The 15,244-nt window shown below is 47.6% G+C and overlaps 1 protein-coding gene across 4 annotated transcripts in view; it reads left to right on the top strand.

The window, feature by feature from the left end:
* The first annotated feature begins 393 nt into the window (after positions 1 to 393).
* Positions 394 to 15,244, top strand: part of LOC126164718 (tight junction protein ZO-1) — a 736,986-nt gene continuing 722,135 nt past the window's right edge. For all 4 annotated transcript variants that reach the window (XM_049920263.1, XM_049920266.1, XM_049920267.1 and 1 more), the window contains exon 1: positions 394 to 548. In XM_049920263.1, the coding sequence (XP_049776220.1) occupies positions 495 to 548 (54 nt within the window). In that variant the 5' untranslated portion in view covers positions 394 to 494. The remainder of the gene's footprint in view (positions 549 to 15,244) is intronic.

Here is a 15,244-nt window from a genome sequence, read left to right on the forward strand (position 1 = left end):
AATAGGAATTGTGGATGGGCAGACACTTTTCTATTCGGAAGGTGTGATCAGTATTGTGAAACTGTCGGAATCACGAGGCGAGCGCCGCACACCTGAAGTTGCAGCGGGGCAGGAAGGTGTGGCGAGCGGGGTGGCCCGGCTGATGGCCGAATCGCCCCGTCTGCGGGGTGAGGGGAGGGAAGGAATGCGCGAATTGCAGAGCGCGGCGGCGTGCTGCGGCTGCGGCTGCTGTAGGTTAGTGGTTAGTGCGGGCGCGCCGCCCGGCGCCGCGACGTGGCAACCGCGCGCCAAGGTTAGTAGGCCGCCATCTTGAGGCCTCTCCCTTCCACGGGGAAGGCGCGGGCAACAAGTTGGCAGCGTGCTGGGCGCCGGCAGTCGGCTGCGGCCCCAGGAGGTGTGAGTGTGCGCGCGCGCGAGTACTGTGCCGTGTTCCCCCGACCGCCTGCCGGAGTGTGCAGCGTGCATGCCCGGCGCCTGGTGACGGCGGCGCCGCCATGGAGCGCGACGCGGCGCGCCCTCTGGAGGGCGGGCCCTCCGCCGCCGAGCAGGTGAGTGCCGGGTGCCGACGACGGCCCTAAAGTCTGAGCCCGCTTCACCGGGAGCCACTTTGTCGTCCCGACCGACTAGTGGCGAGTGAGTCTACTGCAGCGTAGGCTTGGCCACTGTTCCTATGTTTCGATACAGTGTATCGATACGTGGAACTGTTTCAGTGTTTCGGAACGGCTGTGGTTCCCTGTTTCGAAAGAGTGGTGTTTCATTCCGCCCCTGTCTCGGACCAGATTCGATCTCGAGCCAGACACAGAAACTGTACCGTTGTTTCAAAATAAGGCTGTTTCAGTCCACCTGTGCCTGGAACGGACGAATTGTATCGAAACAGTGATGTTTCATTCCACTGTGTGTCGGACGAGATTCGGGCTCGGCAGAGGTACTGAAACACAACATACTATTTCGTGAAACTCTTTCGAGAGTGTCGAAATCTTTTTGACAAGCAATAGCATGAAGCTTAAGATATCCGAAAATAAAGCTTCGTTTCTAGCTAACTGTCCTGTTTCGAAATGGCGTAACATCTGCTTTATAAACACTAACCAAACAATAAAACAACGCATACTATTCACATTCAAAATAATAAATATGTGAAAATCATTAAGTTAAATTACACTTTTTTTATAACATACGCTTCTCTGTTCATCTACAGTAATCATATTAAAAAACGTAAATAAGCCTACAACATTTTGAATAAAAAAGGCGTAGAGTGACAGTTATTAGACATATACATAAATTTGATGTAGGTATAATTGCAGGCAATCAGTTTGACAAATCACTGATAGTGTAATGGTCTACGGGAAAGGGCTGGGAAGCATGTTGAATTTATAGTAACGGTTCGAAACACCTTGAAAAAGAAAAAAAAATTGTTATTTATTCGAATTATTTGGCGTTATTTGTGAGTCTATAGTCACTGTGCCAATTATCCACAATGATTCCCTTTGTGTAGATGGAAATTAGCAGGATGGGATGTGTGTTTCTGCAGTTTGCTCCCACCTCCAATTCCGTTTGTGGTGGTTCTTCTGTCTTCAGCTATGGCTGTCCTCAGCCAATTGAAAAGTATGAAAGTCACGCGACACGAAAGCAGCGCATTTGCTGCAGGAAATACGAAACTGCCAAGACGCGTAAGTGATAGTTTCATACTTTCTGCGGCATGATTAGCGCTCTCGCACCTCATTTGTGTTTATATGGACATACTTATACAGTAGACATTCAAGACGATAAAATGTCTGTTTCACTGTTTCGAAACAACGTATCGGAACATTACATTGTAGTGTTTCATTTGTTTCGAAACAATTACGTGTTTCAGTTTGCCCATCTCTACTGCAGCGCCTCTGGCGTTTCAGTCGCGTACGGAGCCCCTCCTGTCACGGGTGGTCGCCTCTTGTACAACTCAGTTGTCTGCTGCGCAGTTCGGCGAGTGAAAGGTGTCAGGAGCGCCCTTTGTACAGAAAATTCGAAATGTGCGCAATGCGGGAGCGAGCAGTGGTAATGACCGATGGAAAATTCGTAGTGGGTGTTCTCGACGAGGATCGTACGCTAAAGTGAGAAATAAAACAGTAGGAAAAATGCCGTAAAGACAGTTCGAAAGTCTACATTTATCTACTCGAGGAAAATATCAAACAATATTTACAAGGCTGTAAATAGGGGCTTTCCACTTTATCCTTTGTATCTCGTTTCTCCCCTAACTGCCAAACAACGGAGAAAATTATTTTTCTCGATAAAATGTTTTGACTTTTTCGCACTCGAAACATTTTCCATTAAGAAACGCCCTCTATTTACGTTATTATTTGTGCGTATGGCCTACTCTAGGCTCTTTCTCTCTTCTGGGAGAACACTTAATGCGCTCGTCCAGCATTCGCAATGCGTAACGAAAACAGAATAAACGTGTTCGTAAAGGTTAAAAAGACACGAGACCACACAATTCGTCTGTGTAACAAGAGTCTGCTTTGCGTGGTTAGAGTACCTCGCGATGTTAGCGGACGACGCCGCAGTCCCGTGTTCCTGCACGTGCGCACTCCGCGGCGTAACCGACAATTTACAGTCCTGCACTCGGGATTCCACGTAGCAGAACCACTGGCGGCGTGATGACCGGCTGATTCACTCGCTGCCACAACGGACACGTCGGGGCTTTACATCAACTAGGACCTGCGCGGAGTGCAGCCTACAACACCTCTCTTCTCGTTCGCAGATGCAGTGATGAGGAGGAATTGATTCTGGTAAAGCGTGCACCAATGCAACAGGAAGGCGAGGACAAGTCTGGCACATCACTTACGAGGGAAACTTCCCATCACACCAACCCCCCCTCCGCCACCACCACCACCACCACCACCACCACCCCTCAGATGTAGTGGTAAGGTGACCCGGTGGATGGCCAGCCCGTCAAAAGCTGAACACTGATCGAGCATAAAAACAGGAAGAAGGTGTACTGCACTGGAAAAAAAAATAGCAACATAGAAACAGTGAACGGTTAAAGGCTTAACAAGTGCAACACTGGACGAAGATCAACAGTCACAGCGTCGTGGTTAACTGGCCATGGATTGTGAAGTGGTCGAACTGTGTTCAAAACTATCTTGTGTCTTTTATTTCTTTTTTCACAACATTGTGAACTGTCCGTCCTGTCATTGAAATGTTCGTTCACTTTCTGTTGTCTTGGTAGTTGTCATACTGTACATTGGTTATAGAATGTGAGTCATGTGGTAAGAATACGTTACCGTCGCAAGTAAACGTGATGAACAGTGAGCGAAGATACCACATAGACGTTTCACAGAAATAAAAACAACAAATAAACGGGTGTGAACTTGTCAGTGCTACAAAACCGGAAGGCAACTTCAAAAACGTTAAAAACTTACGTTGTGAAACAGCACAGAGAAACTGTGTGACTCTGAAACTGTTGCGATCGTTTGTTCCGGCGCATGTGACGAAACTATTATATTTTCATCATTTCGTTGGTAGTACATTCATACAATCATCTAAATCGGACAAGGAGGCATATCCCACTCACCAGCCGTACAAATTAGTTGCGCCGGCAAAAGATTCCTATCATATGACACACGTTCAAAAAAAAAAAAAAAAAATGGCTCTGAGCACTATGGGACTTAACATCTATGGTCATCAGTCCCCTAGAACTTAGAACTACTTAAACCTAACAAACCTAAGGACATCACACAACACCCAGTCATCACGAGGCAGAGAAAATCCCTGATCCCGCCGGGAATCGAACCCGGGCGCGGGAAGCGAGAACGCTACCGCACGACCACGTACTGTCACTAATGCCGTGTATGGGGTAGGCCTACAACAGACCTGTTCTCCGGTGGCGGATTCGGTTGACTTGTCCCACTGTCATCAAAAGTTTGCGATTCCCATTCGAAAGCCACTTCCTTTCGACTCCAAATAGGGTAGTTGTGCAGAATCAATGTTATTACAGGTGCCTACTTACACCTCGCTGTTGCAAAGGGATGTTACACCACGACACGGATACAAATTTGAATCTTTTTTTCACAGTTCAGTACATCTTCTTTCGGTTTTCCTGATTGATCTGCGTTCAGTTTTTTACGGGTTGTCCCCTGTGCCCCTTACGACTAAATGTGAAGCGGGTGTGGGGGGAGATTCCCCTGTCAGCCTTGGCGCCGCAGAACACGGATCTCGGGTGCGGGTGACAGTCTTGTCTGCCGACTCTAGGAAAGAATCAGCCGGCCGCGTTCCTCTGCTGACGTCGTCATTGACAACTGAGTTACTAAATGCCACGGACGGGGTCAGCGTGCGTGCAGACTGTCGTACTTCCACGTTTGCCGCATCGAGGCGAGTTCTCAGAGGCTGCCTGTACGTGACGCCTGAGCAGGCGGCGTCGCGCAGCTGTCGAGTAGAGGAGACGAGCCCGCCGTACCCACCTCCACCCCCACTCACGCACAGATTGTGCGCTGGTCTGCCTGCCTGGAATATGCACGGCGTGCAGTGGTAAGGACGCAAGGAACGCGGATAAAGGCTTGTTTGAAAACGCCACAGTAAACCGAGATGAAAACATTTCGGAATTTGCAGTAAATGGTTCAAACGGCTCTAAGTACTATGGGACTTAACATCTGAGGTCATCAGTCCCCGGGACTTAGAACTACACTACTGGCCATTAAAATTGCTACACCACGAAGATGGCGTGCTACAGACGCGAAATTTAACCGACAGGAAGATGATGCTCTGATATGCAAATGATTAGCTTTTCAGAGTATTCACACAAGGTTGGCGCCGGTGGCGACACCTATGTTGTGACTTGGCAAGACAGCCAAGCCACTAGCAGAGGAAGCCGAAAGGCGCGCGTTTAAGCTCACGCAGGCTGGCGTGAGGTCTGGAACAGTTAAGGGACTTTATAGTAGCAAAGAACGTAGCTTCTGGAATACTTAACTTTAATTCATAATTGGTGAACATCGGTCTGACGGTACATGCATCACAAGATAAATAATAAATTATAATGGCGCCTTGCTAGGTCGTAGCAAATGACGTAGCTGAAGGCTATGGTAACTATCGTCTCGGCAAATGAGAGCGTAATTTGTCAGTGAACCATCGCTAGCAAAGTCGGCTGTACAACTGGGGCGAGTGCTAGGAAGTCTCTCTAGACCTGCCGTGTGGCGACACTGATAGTGGCGACACGCGGGTCCGACGTATACTAACGGACCGCGGCCGATTTAAAGGCTGCCACCTAGCAAGTGTGGTGTCTGGGGGTGACACCACAACCTACAACCTGCTGACATGAGGAAAGTTTCCAACCGATTTCTCATACACAAACAGCAATTGACTGGCGTTGCCTGGTGAAACGTTGTTGTGATGCCTCGTGTAAGGAGAAGAAATGCGTACCATCACGTTTCCAACTTTCATAAAGGTCGGATTGTAGCCTATCGCGATTGCGGTTTATCTTATCGCGACATTGCTGCTCGCGTTGGTCCAGATCCAATGACTGTTAGCAGAATATGGAATCGGTGGGTTCAGGAGGGTAATACGGAACGCCGTGCTGGATCCCAACGGCCTCGTATCACTAGCAGTCGACATGGCACGCATCTTATCCGCTGGAACGGATCGTGCAGCCACGTCTCGATCCCTGAGTCAACAGATGGGGACGTCTGCAAAACAACAAGCATCTGCACCAACAGTTCGACGACGTTTGCAGCAGCATGGAGTATCAGCTCGGAGACCGAGACTGCGGTTACCCTTGACGCTGCATCACAGATAGGAGCGCCTGCGATGGTGCACTGGACGACGAACGTGGGTGCACGAATGGAAAAAGGTCATTTTTTCGGATGAATCCAGGTACTGTTTATCGCATCATGATGGTCGCATCCGTGTTTGGCGACATCGCGGTCAACGCACATTGGAAGCGTGTATTCGTCAACGCCATACTGGCGCATCACCGGCGTGATGGTATGGGGTGCCATTGGTTACACGTCTCGGTCACCTCTTGTTCGCATTGACGGCACTTTCAACAGTGGAGGTTACATTTCAGATGTGTTACGACCCTTGGCTCTACCCTTCATTCGATTCCTGCGAAACCCTACATTTCAGCATGATAATGCACGGCCGCATGTTGCGAGTCCTTTAGGGGCCTTTCTGGATGCAGAAAATGTTCCACTACTGCCCTGGCCAGAACATTCTCCAGATCTCTCACCAATTGAAAACGTCTGGTCAATGGTGGCCGAGCAACTGGCTCGTCGCAATACGCCACTCACTACTCCTGATGAACTGTGGTATCGTGTTCAAGTTGCATGGGCAACTGTACCGGTACACACCATCCAAGCTCTGTTTGACTCAACGTATCAAGGCCGTTACTACGGCCAGAGGTAGTTGTTCTGGGTACTGATTTCTCAGTATCTATGCACCCAAATTGCGTGAAAATGTAATCATATGTCAGTTCTAGTATAATATATGTGTCTAATGAATACCCGTTTATCATCTGCATTTCTTCTTTGTGTAGTAATTTTAATGTCCAGTAGTGTATTTAAACCTAACGAAGCTAAGGACGTCACATACATCCATGCCCGAGGCAGGATTCGAACCTGCGACCGTTGCAGCAGCGCGGTTCCGGACTGAAGCGTTAGAACCGCTCCGCCACAGCGGCCAGCTCGGAATTTGCGCGCAAAAATGTATATTAGGAAGTACTGGACCGTGCAGCACGACAAAATAGTATAGTTTGATCGCCACGTACGTGGAGGAGGGAGCGCGCAGAATTGTCTGTCATTGTCCTCGACACATAACAGCGGCGAAATGTGTGCTGAAGACGAGGAACGAGGGAAACTGACAATTTACATACGAACACACACCATAAAATCACTTTGTCAGTGAGCTGGCCGGCTGCTGTGGCCGACAGGTTCTAGGCACTTCAGTTCGGAAGCGGGCTGTTGCTGCGGTCGTAGGTTCGAATCCTGCCACGGGCATGGATGTGTGTGATGTCCTTAGGTTAGTTAGGTTTAAGTAGTTCGAAGTCTAGGGGACTGACGACCTCAGATGTTAAGTCGCATAGTGCTTAGAGACATTTGAACCATTTCAGTGCCCTGCAGTTTAGGTGCCGGGTACGTAACTTTAAGTCACGTGCACACTGCGACTGCTTGGGTGAGTGTAAGTAGAAATGTAAATGCCTAGGAGCTAAAAACTGCGAAGAAACTGTTTTCACAGGATCCTCTTCTTCTTGCGTTAAGGCCATTAACGTTCTTCATCCTTCCTTTTTGTCCTTTTCATCCAGTATTCCTGCATTGTTTCACTGAGTATATTTTTTCTGTTCTGACGCCACTTTGTGCTAGATTTTTCCCCTCCTGCGGTGCAATCCGTCAAGGCCTTTTCCCTAAAAAAGTCTTTCTTTTCAATATTTCTTCTCTAGTGGCATTCCTTTCCACTTCTTTCCTGTTGTTGTTGTTGTTGTCTTCAGTCCTGAGACTGGTTTGATGCAGCTCTCCATGCTAATCTATCCAGTGCAAGCTTCTTCATCTCCCAGTACCTACTGCAACCTACATCCTTCTGAATCTGCTTAGTGTATTCATCTCTTGGTCTCCCCCTATGATTTTTACCCTCCACGCTGCCTTCCAATACTAAATTGGTGATCCCTTGATGCCTCAGAACATGTCCTACCAACCGATCCCTTCTTCTAGTCAAGTTGTGCCACAAACTTCTCTTCTCCCCAGTCCTATTCAATACTTCCTCATTAGTTATGTGATCTACACATCTAATCTTCAGCATTCTTCTGTAGCACCACATTTCGAAAGCTTCTATTCTCTTCTTGTCCAAACTATTTACCGTCCATGTTTCACTTCCATAAATGGCTACACTCCATACAAATACTTTCAGAAATGACTTCCTGACACTTAAATCAATACTCGATGTTAACAAATTTCTCTTCTTCAGAAACGCTTTCCATGCCATTGCCAGTCTACATTTTATATCCTCTCTACTTCGACCATCATCAGTTATTTTGCTCCCCAAATAGCAAAACTCCTATACTACTTTAAGTGTCTCATTTCCTAATCTAATACCCCCAGCATCACCCGACTTGATTCGACTACATTCCATTATCCTCGTTTTGCTTTTGTTGATGTTCATCTTATATCCTCCCTTCAAGACACCGTCCATTCCGTTCAACTGCTCTTCCAAGTCCTTTGCTGTCTCTGACAGAATTACAATGTCATCGGCGAACCTCAAAGTTTTTATTTCTTCTCCATGGATTTTAATACCTACTCCAAATTTTTCTTTTGTTTCCTTTACTGCTTGCTCAATATACAGATTACTTCTTTCCTAACGAGTTGAATCGAGATGGTTGTTAATTCCTTTTCCGTAAGACACCTGGAGATCTAGCTGAATCTGTTGTCATCTATTCAGTACAAACGTTCTTTCTTATAAGTTCTAACTTATTTTTATATTCTGACGTGAGCAGCTCGTGGTCTTGTTATATAACCATTCTTTCTTCTTCGGCAACATCTTTGTTTTATGTCTTCCTGATACACAATCTATACTACTTCCATTTGCAGCCAGTGTAGGTCACCTAAATACGACTCGGAAAGCAGCCTGTGAACACTGAAATGCGTCAATATCCGCAATATTGTTTACATCTGCGAGAGAAGTGTTCACAGACCTGTGCTGCAGTAGTTTCTGTGCCGGAGAATGCCAAAGGAAACTCGTACGTACAAATCGTCGACTGTGTGTTGTCGATTTACGTGAATCCACAACTGTTTGAAGCGTGTAATGGGAAGACGGGTGAAAGTAACAGTTACTGGAGAACTTTGGTCGGTACTTTCACTGCCAGGGCTGCTCTACTGGAGCCGCGGGCAGGCTCTGACGTCACAGGCCTGGGCTGCTGGTGGGCTGACGAGTGCAGGCGGAGGCCGAGTGGAAGCGAGGGTAAGGCCTGTCAGAGGTCTCTGTCGAAGGCTTTGTAAAACTTCGGTAGCCAAACTACCTCACTAAGCACTGTCGTAAAATTTTTAAGTCATCGATGCTCGGGAGTGGATGCCGAGCAGTTAATCCTCTGTGCAACAGCATTTAATTTGACGTCGGTGGCGAGCGCATTGCTCGAAAAGAAAGCGAAATGGAGACAATTGTAGGTGAAACTGCGCATATCGAGAAGGGAAGCTCGAAGGGTTCACCAGAATTGGCTTCGTCAGGTACAGTGCGAGGACATACGGAACTACGAGAATTGTTTGAGAATGAGTGAAGATGATGACGTTCAGATGTGTGCGAAATCTTATGGGACTTAACTGCTAAGGTCACCAGTCCCTAAGCTTACACACTACTTAACCTAAATTATCCTAAGGACAAACACACACACACCCATGCCCGAAGGAGGACTCGAACCTCCGCCGGGACCAGCCGCACAGTCCATGACTGCTGCGCCCAAGACCGCTCGGCTAATCCCGCGCGGCAACAATTTAACACAATTATAATCTGTGCCACATGAGCCACATGATTTAAAACCGCAATAGGTATAAAATAGGCGTTTTTTGAAAAATTACTCAAACACTTAGTTTATTTGATTATAATAGCTGCATATATTATTATTTACAATTTTTTTACTTGGTCCGACACAGCATTGTGAATGCCTCTAAACTCTAAAACACTCTTTGCACGTAAAACACACACACTTATTGCACACCCGCTTCACTTTCTTAGCAACATCTTTTTTTTCCTCTGTTCTTCCCGAACACCTTCTTCGACTGCTCCGCTTTGGTCCCTCTACTGCCACAAGGCGATGGCTGTTATCTTCGTGGAACGGTTGTAGTGTTGCTCGTGGTTGTGGATATTTGGCATTCAATAAGGAATTATTTGTATGAGGAACTTGGATCCTTTGTTTGCCGAGTTGTACACCATGAACATTTACAAAAGACGCTCCAAAAAGGATTTAAAAAACGGTCTTTCTGTACCATTTGATCGTACGCCGAAGTGTCGTTGAGTATGAGCTCATCTGATCGGATAAATCAATAAATGACTTGGCGGCATTGTAGTCCACGACTGCTTTGGGTTTCAAAACTTCCACGCCATTTTTACGTTTTACAGGCACCATATCATCGTTATGTTTGGTTTAAATCATCAAATTATCCCTTTTATATTTCCATTTGATCACTGAGATTTTTGTGTTAGAGCAACACAAAAATCTCAGTGATCAAACTGCTTGACCTTTTTTCAGTTTTGCAAATATTACGGTTTGTGGGTTAGCTTTTCTGTTACTCCCAAGAGTGCCAACAAGGTGTGTAGAAATATTGATTAGTTCTGCATCCAGTGATACACTACTGCGCCAATTGTCCTCCCATCGTACAACAAAGGGTCAACTAACTCCATAAGTACATTTTGAGGAACACAAACAACTGTACTTACTTCCTTACCAGCATACACTTAGAGGTTCCATGTATAGCCAGATGGAAGGCAAAGTTTGAAGGCTTTTACCCCATACCTATGGCTTTTGTTGGGTCCATATTGCTGAAATGATAGACGTCCTCTAAAAGGGATAATAGTCTCATCGATACAAATTTCCTCTTGAGAACAAATCGTGTCCTTGAATTTTGGTACTATCAGGTCTAAGAGAGGCTGGACTTTGCGGAGTCTATCCCCTTGAAGTCTAGTTTCATTATTAGAAGGATGAAATAATCTGAGGAGTATTTCAAACCGATTACGTGACATAATGGAGCTGACCTTGTTAGAGTAATGCTTCACCTTGCTCCAACAGCGAGCCAAATTTGGCATTTTTACCAAGGCCATTCACATTATAACGCCACAGAAATGTTTCATCTCTGCAATATTTGTTTCTTTCCATTATGTTAGCCTGGAATTGCGACTGAGTTGTTGAGAATCGATTTTTGTTTTGCATATCGATTTGTTTCACCCACAAGAAACTCAAATACACTCCTGGAAATTGAAATAAGAACACCGTGAATTCATTGTCCCAGGAAGGGGAAACTTTATTGACACATTCCTGGGGTCAGATACATCACATGATCACACTGACAGAACCACAGGCACATAGACACAGGCAACAGAGCATGCACAATGTCGGCACTAATACAGTGTATATCCACCTTTCGCAGCAATGCAGGCTGCTATTCTCCCATGGAGACGATCGTAGAGATGCTGGATGTAGTCCTGTGGAACGGCTTGCCATGCCATTTCCACCTGGCGCCTCAGTTGGACCAGCGTTCGTGCTGGACGTGCAGACCGCGTGAGACGACGCTTCATCCAGTCCCAAACATGCTCAATGGGGGACAGATCCGGAGATCTTGCTGGCCAGGGTAGTTGACTTACACCTTCTAGAGCACGTTGGGTGGCACGGGATACATGCGGACGTGCATTGTCCTGTTGGAACAGCAAGTTCCCTTGCCGGTCTAGGAATGGTAGAACGATGGGTTCGATGACGGTTTGGATGTACCGTGCACTATTCAGTGTCCCCTCGACGATCACCAGTGGTGTACGGCCAGTGTAGGAGATCGCTCCCGACACCATGATGCCGGGTGTTGGCCCTGTGTGCCTCGGTCGTATGCAGTCCTGATTGTGGCGCTCACCTGCACGGCGCCAAACACGCATACGACCATCATTGGCACCAAGGCAGAAGCGACTCTCATCGCTGAAGACGACACGTCTCCATTCGTCCCTCCATTCACGCCTGTCGCGACACCACTGGAGGCGGGCTGCACGATGTTGGGGCGTGAGCGGAAGACGGCCTAACGGTGTGCGGGACCGTAGCCCAGCTTCATGGAGACGGTTGCGAATGGTCCTCGCCGATACCCCAGGAGCAACAGTGTCCCTAATTTGCTGGGAAGTGGCGGTGCGGTCCCGTACGGCACTGCGTACGATCCTACGGTCTTGGCGTGCATCCGTGCGTCGCTGCGGTCCGGTCCCAGGTCGACGGGCACGTGCACCTTCCGCCGACCACTGGCGACAACATCGATGTACTGTGGAGACCTCACGCCCCACGTGTTGAGCAATTCGGCGGTACGTCCACCCGGCCTCCCACATGCCCACTATACGCCCTCGCTCAAAGTCCGTCAACTGCACATACGGTTCACGTCCACGCTGTCGCGGCATGCTACCAGTGTTAAAGACTGCGATGGAGCTCCGTATGCCACGGCAAACTGGCTGACACTGACGGCGGCGGTGCACAAACGCTGCGCAGCTAGCGCCATTCGACGGCCAACACCGCGGTTCCTGGTGTGTCCGCTGTGCCGTGCGTGTGATCATTGCTTGTACAGCCCTCTCGCAGTGTCCGGAGCAAGTATGGTGGGTCTGACACACCGGTGTCAATGTGTTCTTTTTTCCATTTCCAGGAGTGTACATCATTATCGATGAGATAAAAATACGCTTCCTCTGGTGAACAATTGCTCAACATATCCAAAACATCATTTGATAAAGCAGGGGGAAAGGACGTAGGAAATATCTTTGGCTCCTCAGTAGCCCATGTTAGATCTGTGACATTGGTAATATTCCCACCTGGTGTTTCATCGGCGTCATTTTCGGAATTACAGCCGTTATTTACTACACTCACATCCACATCATTTTGCAACAATGGATGTTTTAAGTAATTACGGTCTGTAGAGCAGGGAGGGTCTTGTGGGCCTAATGTATCTTGTGAAGAGCCAGACCTGATAAGAAAAGTATTACCTGGATTAGGCGTATCACAGATATTCGATTCCTCAAAGTCACTCTCTTCGTCATCACTTTCGGAACACTTCTGTTGCTTTGTACGGTCTCTAACGTAACGTTCATTATCAGGGTCGCTGTCTGTGTTATCACAAATGTCACTTTTACAATTTGATAAACTGTCTTGCATAGCCTCGTTCAGCAGCTGATCATGTTCTTCAAAAGTTTGTCTTCTTTTGGCCATAGTAATAAAGTAGGAAACTAATCAAATACGCAAACGTAACCTCAACTAGCATACACGACCAATCAGCAAAACTAACAAAAGACTACTATAGCTGGGTCGTTGTTAAGTATATCTCTGACGGTTGCAGTTAGGAATCACCGTGGCTACCAGCCGCAAAAATATTGAGTGCTACGAACGTGAGAGTGTTCAGTGGATCCACCACTTTTAAACCCGTAGTTGAAACGCATTACCTGCGAGACCTGTGAGGCCCGCGAGGCCTCTAAACACAACTTCGCACGTGAGCCAGTTACGGCTCGTGCAGCCCAAAGTACAGCGTATACCTGCAGTTTGAGCCGGCATCCTATCCTCTGCGACCTCCGTTGCGCCTTCACACTTTGTTCGTTTTCATTCCTCACAGTTGTGGGGTCAATACTTCATCTGCTGCTCCCACTCTTTATGTTGTGTACTGCGGGCTTCCACTTTGATGAAAATCTCGCTGCTGCTGAAAAAGATTAATACCGGTGTTCTGTTAGGACGGATGCGTGGGTTCTAAGGCATCGCTCGCACACACACACGCACACACACAGAACGAAAGTAACACAGAATAGTCAACTGCAAAATACGAGGGTCGTTCAATAAGCACTGCTTCTTTTTCTCAGAACATATTTATTGTTAAAGAGTCAGATGTCTCGTACATGTCGCATTTTTCCAGTCTCCATCGTGTTCTATGGCCGTACGGCAACGTTGTGGAAGAGCATTATTCCCTGCTGGTAAAAGCTCTTGTCCTGTAGGCGTAGCCATGTTTTCACTGCATGACTGACATTCTCGTCATTTTCAAAATGAGTTCCCCGTAGAGAATCTTTAAGCGGCCGAAAAAGATGGGTGCAAGGTGTGGACTGTAGGGTGGATGAGACAGTAACGTCCCACCCAATTTGGCGATGTGTTACCGGGTTCGCAGGCTTCTGTGTGGGCGTGCATTATCGTTTTGGAGCAAGATATCTGATGGATTCTTGTTCGATGTAACACGTCGGAAACGGTTGAGTCTTCACGTGTGCCTCTGAATTGGTGGTTGGCCCTCTAGGCATCACATTCACGAGAATGGTGCCACCACCATCCAAGAAGACTGTCACCGTGACATTTCCGGCAGAGGGGGTTGTCTCGAATTTCTTCTTTTGTGGTGAATGAGGATGATGCCACTCCATGGACTGTCTTTTTTGTTTCCGGCGCAAAGTGGTGCACCCAGCTTTCGTCCCCCGTAACGACCCGTGGCAGAAAGGCCTCTCCGTCGGTCTCAAAACGCTCCAAGACTTCAGATGAAATGGCCTGTCTTTGAATGTCTTGGTCCGCTGTGAGCATTGGTGGACCCTCTTTGAACATTCGACTCTCAATCATTCCAGACGCACTTCCAATGCTGACCGACAACTGTAGAGCCAGTTGTCGAGTTGTGATGCGCCGGTCGGCACGAATAACGGCATCCGCACGATTCAGCACGTGTGCAGCAGCGGCTGTGGCGGGGCGTCCCGAGCGTGGCCGATCGTCGAGCTCCGTTTCTGCATTTCCTGAGGCTGTAGCTTTCTTTACCGATCGTCCAACTGCAGCATCGCCATACACTGTACACAAACGTTTATGGATGTTCCCCACAGATTCTTTTTCTGCACACAAGAATTCAATAACAGCACGCTGCTTGTAACGCGACTAGTATTTGGACGCCATTTTGACACCGGCGCACAGAACAAACATCGAATGTGAAGCACCAACAAGGATGTAAGCGTAGGCTTCCGCGGCCGTTGTCATCTTCAATAAAATTCTTCAGGGTATCAGACCGCATCGTCATAATTTAAAATGCGCCAACGTTTCGGCCAGCGTTGCAGCTAGCCTTCATCAGGGCCTTGCGTTAACTGCTAAATGAAACACAGTTGGTTCCTTAAATAGCTGCACGAGAAAACCGTGTCGTTACTTGATTGGCTGTAAAAGGAAGAGGAGGAGGGGTGAAAGGTATGCTTTATTGGTGTTTCCTTTATTATCTGCCATTGGCTGAAATAGCTGTTTTCTATTGGTCTTTATATTAATCCACCCCATTGGAGGAGACGGACGAATAGCGAACAGGTGATGGCTGTGGCGTCACACTGTTTACATGCTGTCCGCCCTGCACACGCTAACGAAGAGAGCGTACAGGATAAGCGACGAAGAACATCTGAAGACAGAACTTGAACGCCTCAGGTCCATCTTCGGTACTAATGGCTATGGGAAGCAGATGATAGACAGCACCATGTCGACAAGGGAGAAGACTAATAGGGAAGAGGAGAAGGAGGCACACAGCATTGCTGTGTTACCATATGTACAAGGGTTCACCGAACGTATTGGCAAAATTCTACGAAAAGCCGACAT

The sequence above is a fragment of the Schistocerca cancellata genome, chromosome 1 (assembly GCF_023864275.1).
Source record: "Schistocerca cancellata isolate TAMUIC-IGC-003103 chromosome 1, iqSchCanc2.1, whole genome shotgun sequence".
Taxonomy (NCBI): Eukaryota; Metazoa; Arthropoda; class Insecta; order Orthoptera; family Acrididae; genus Schistocerca; species Schistocerca cancellata.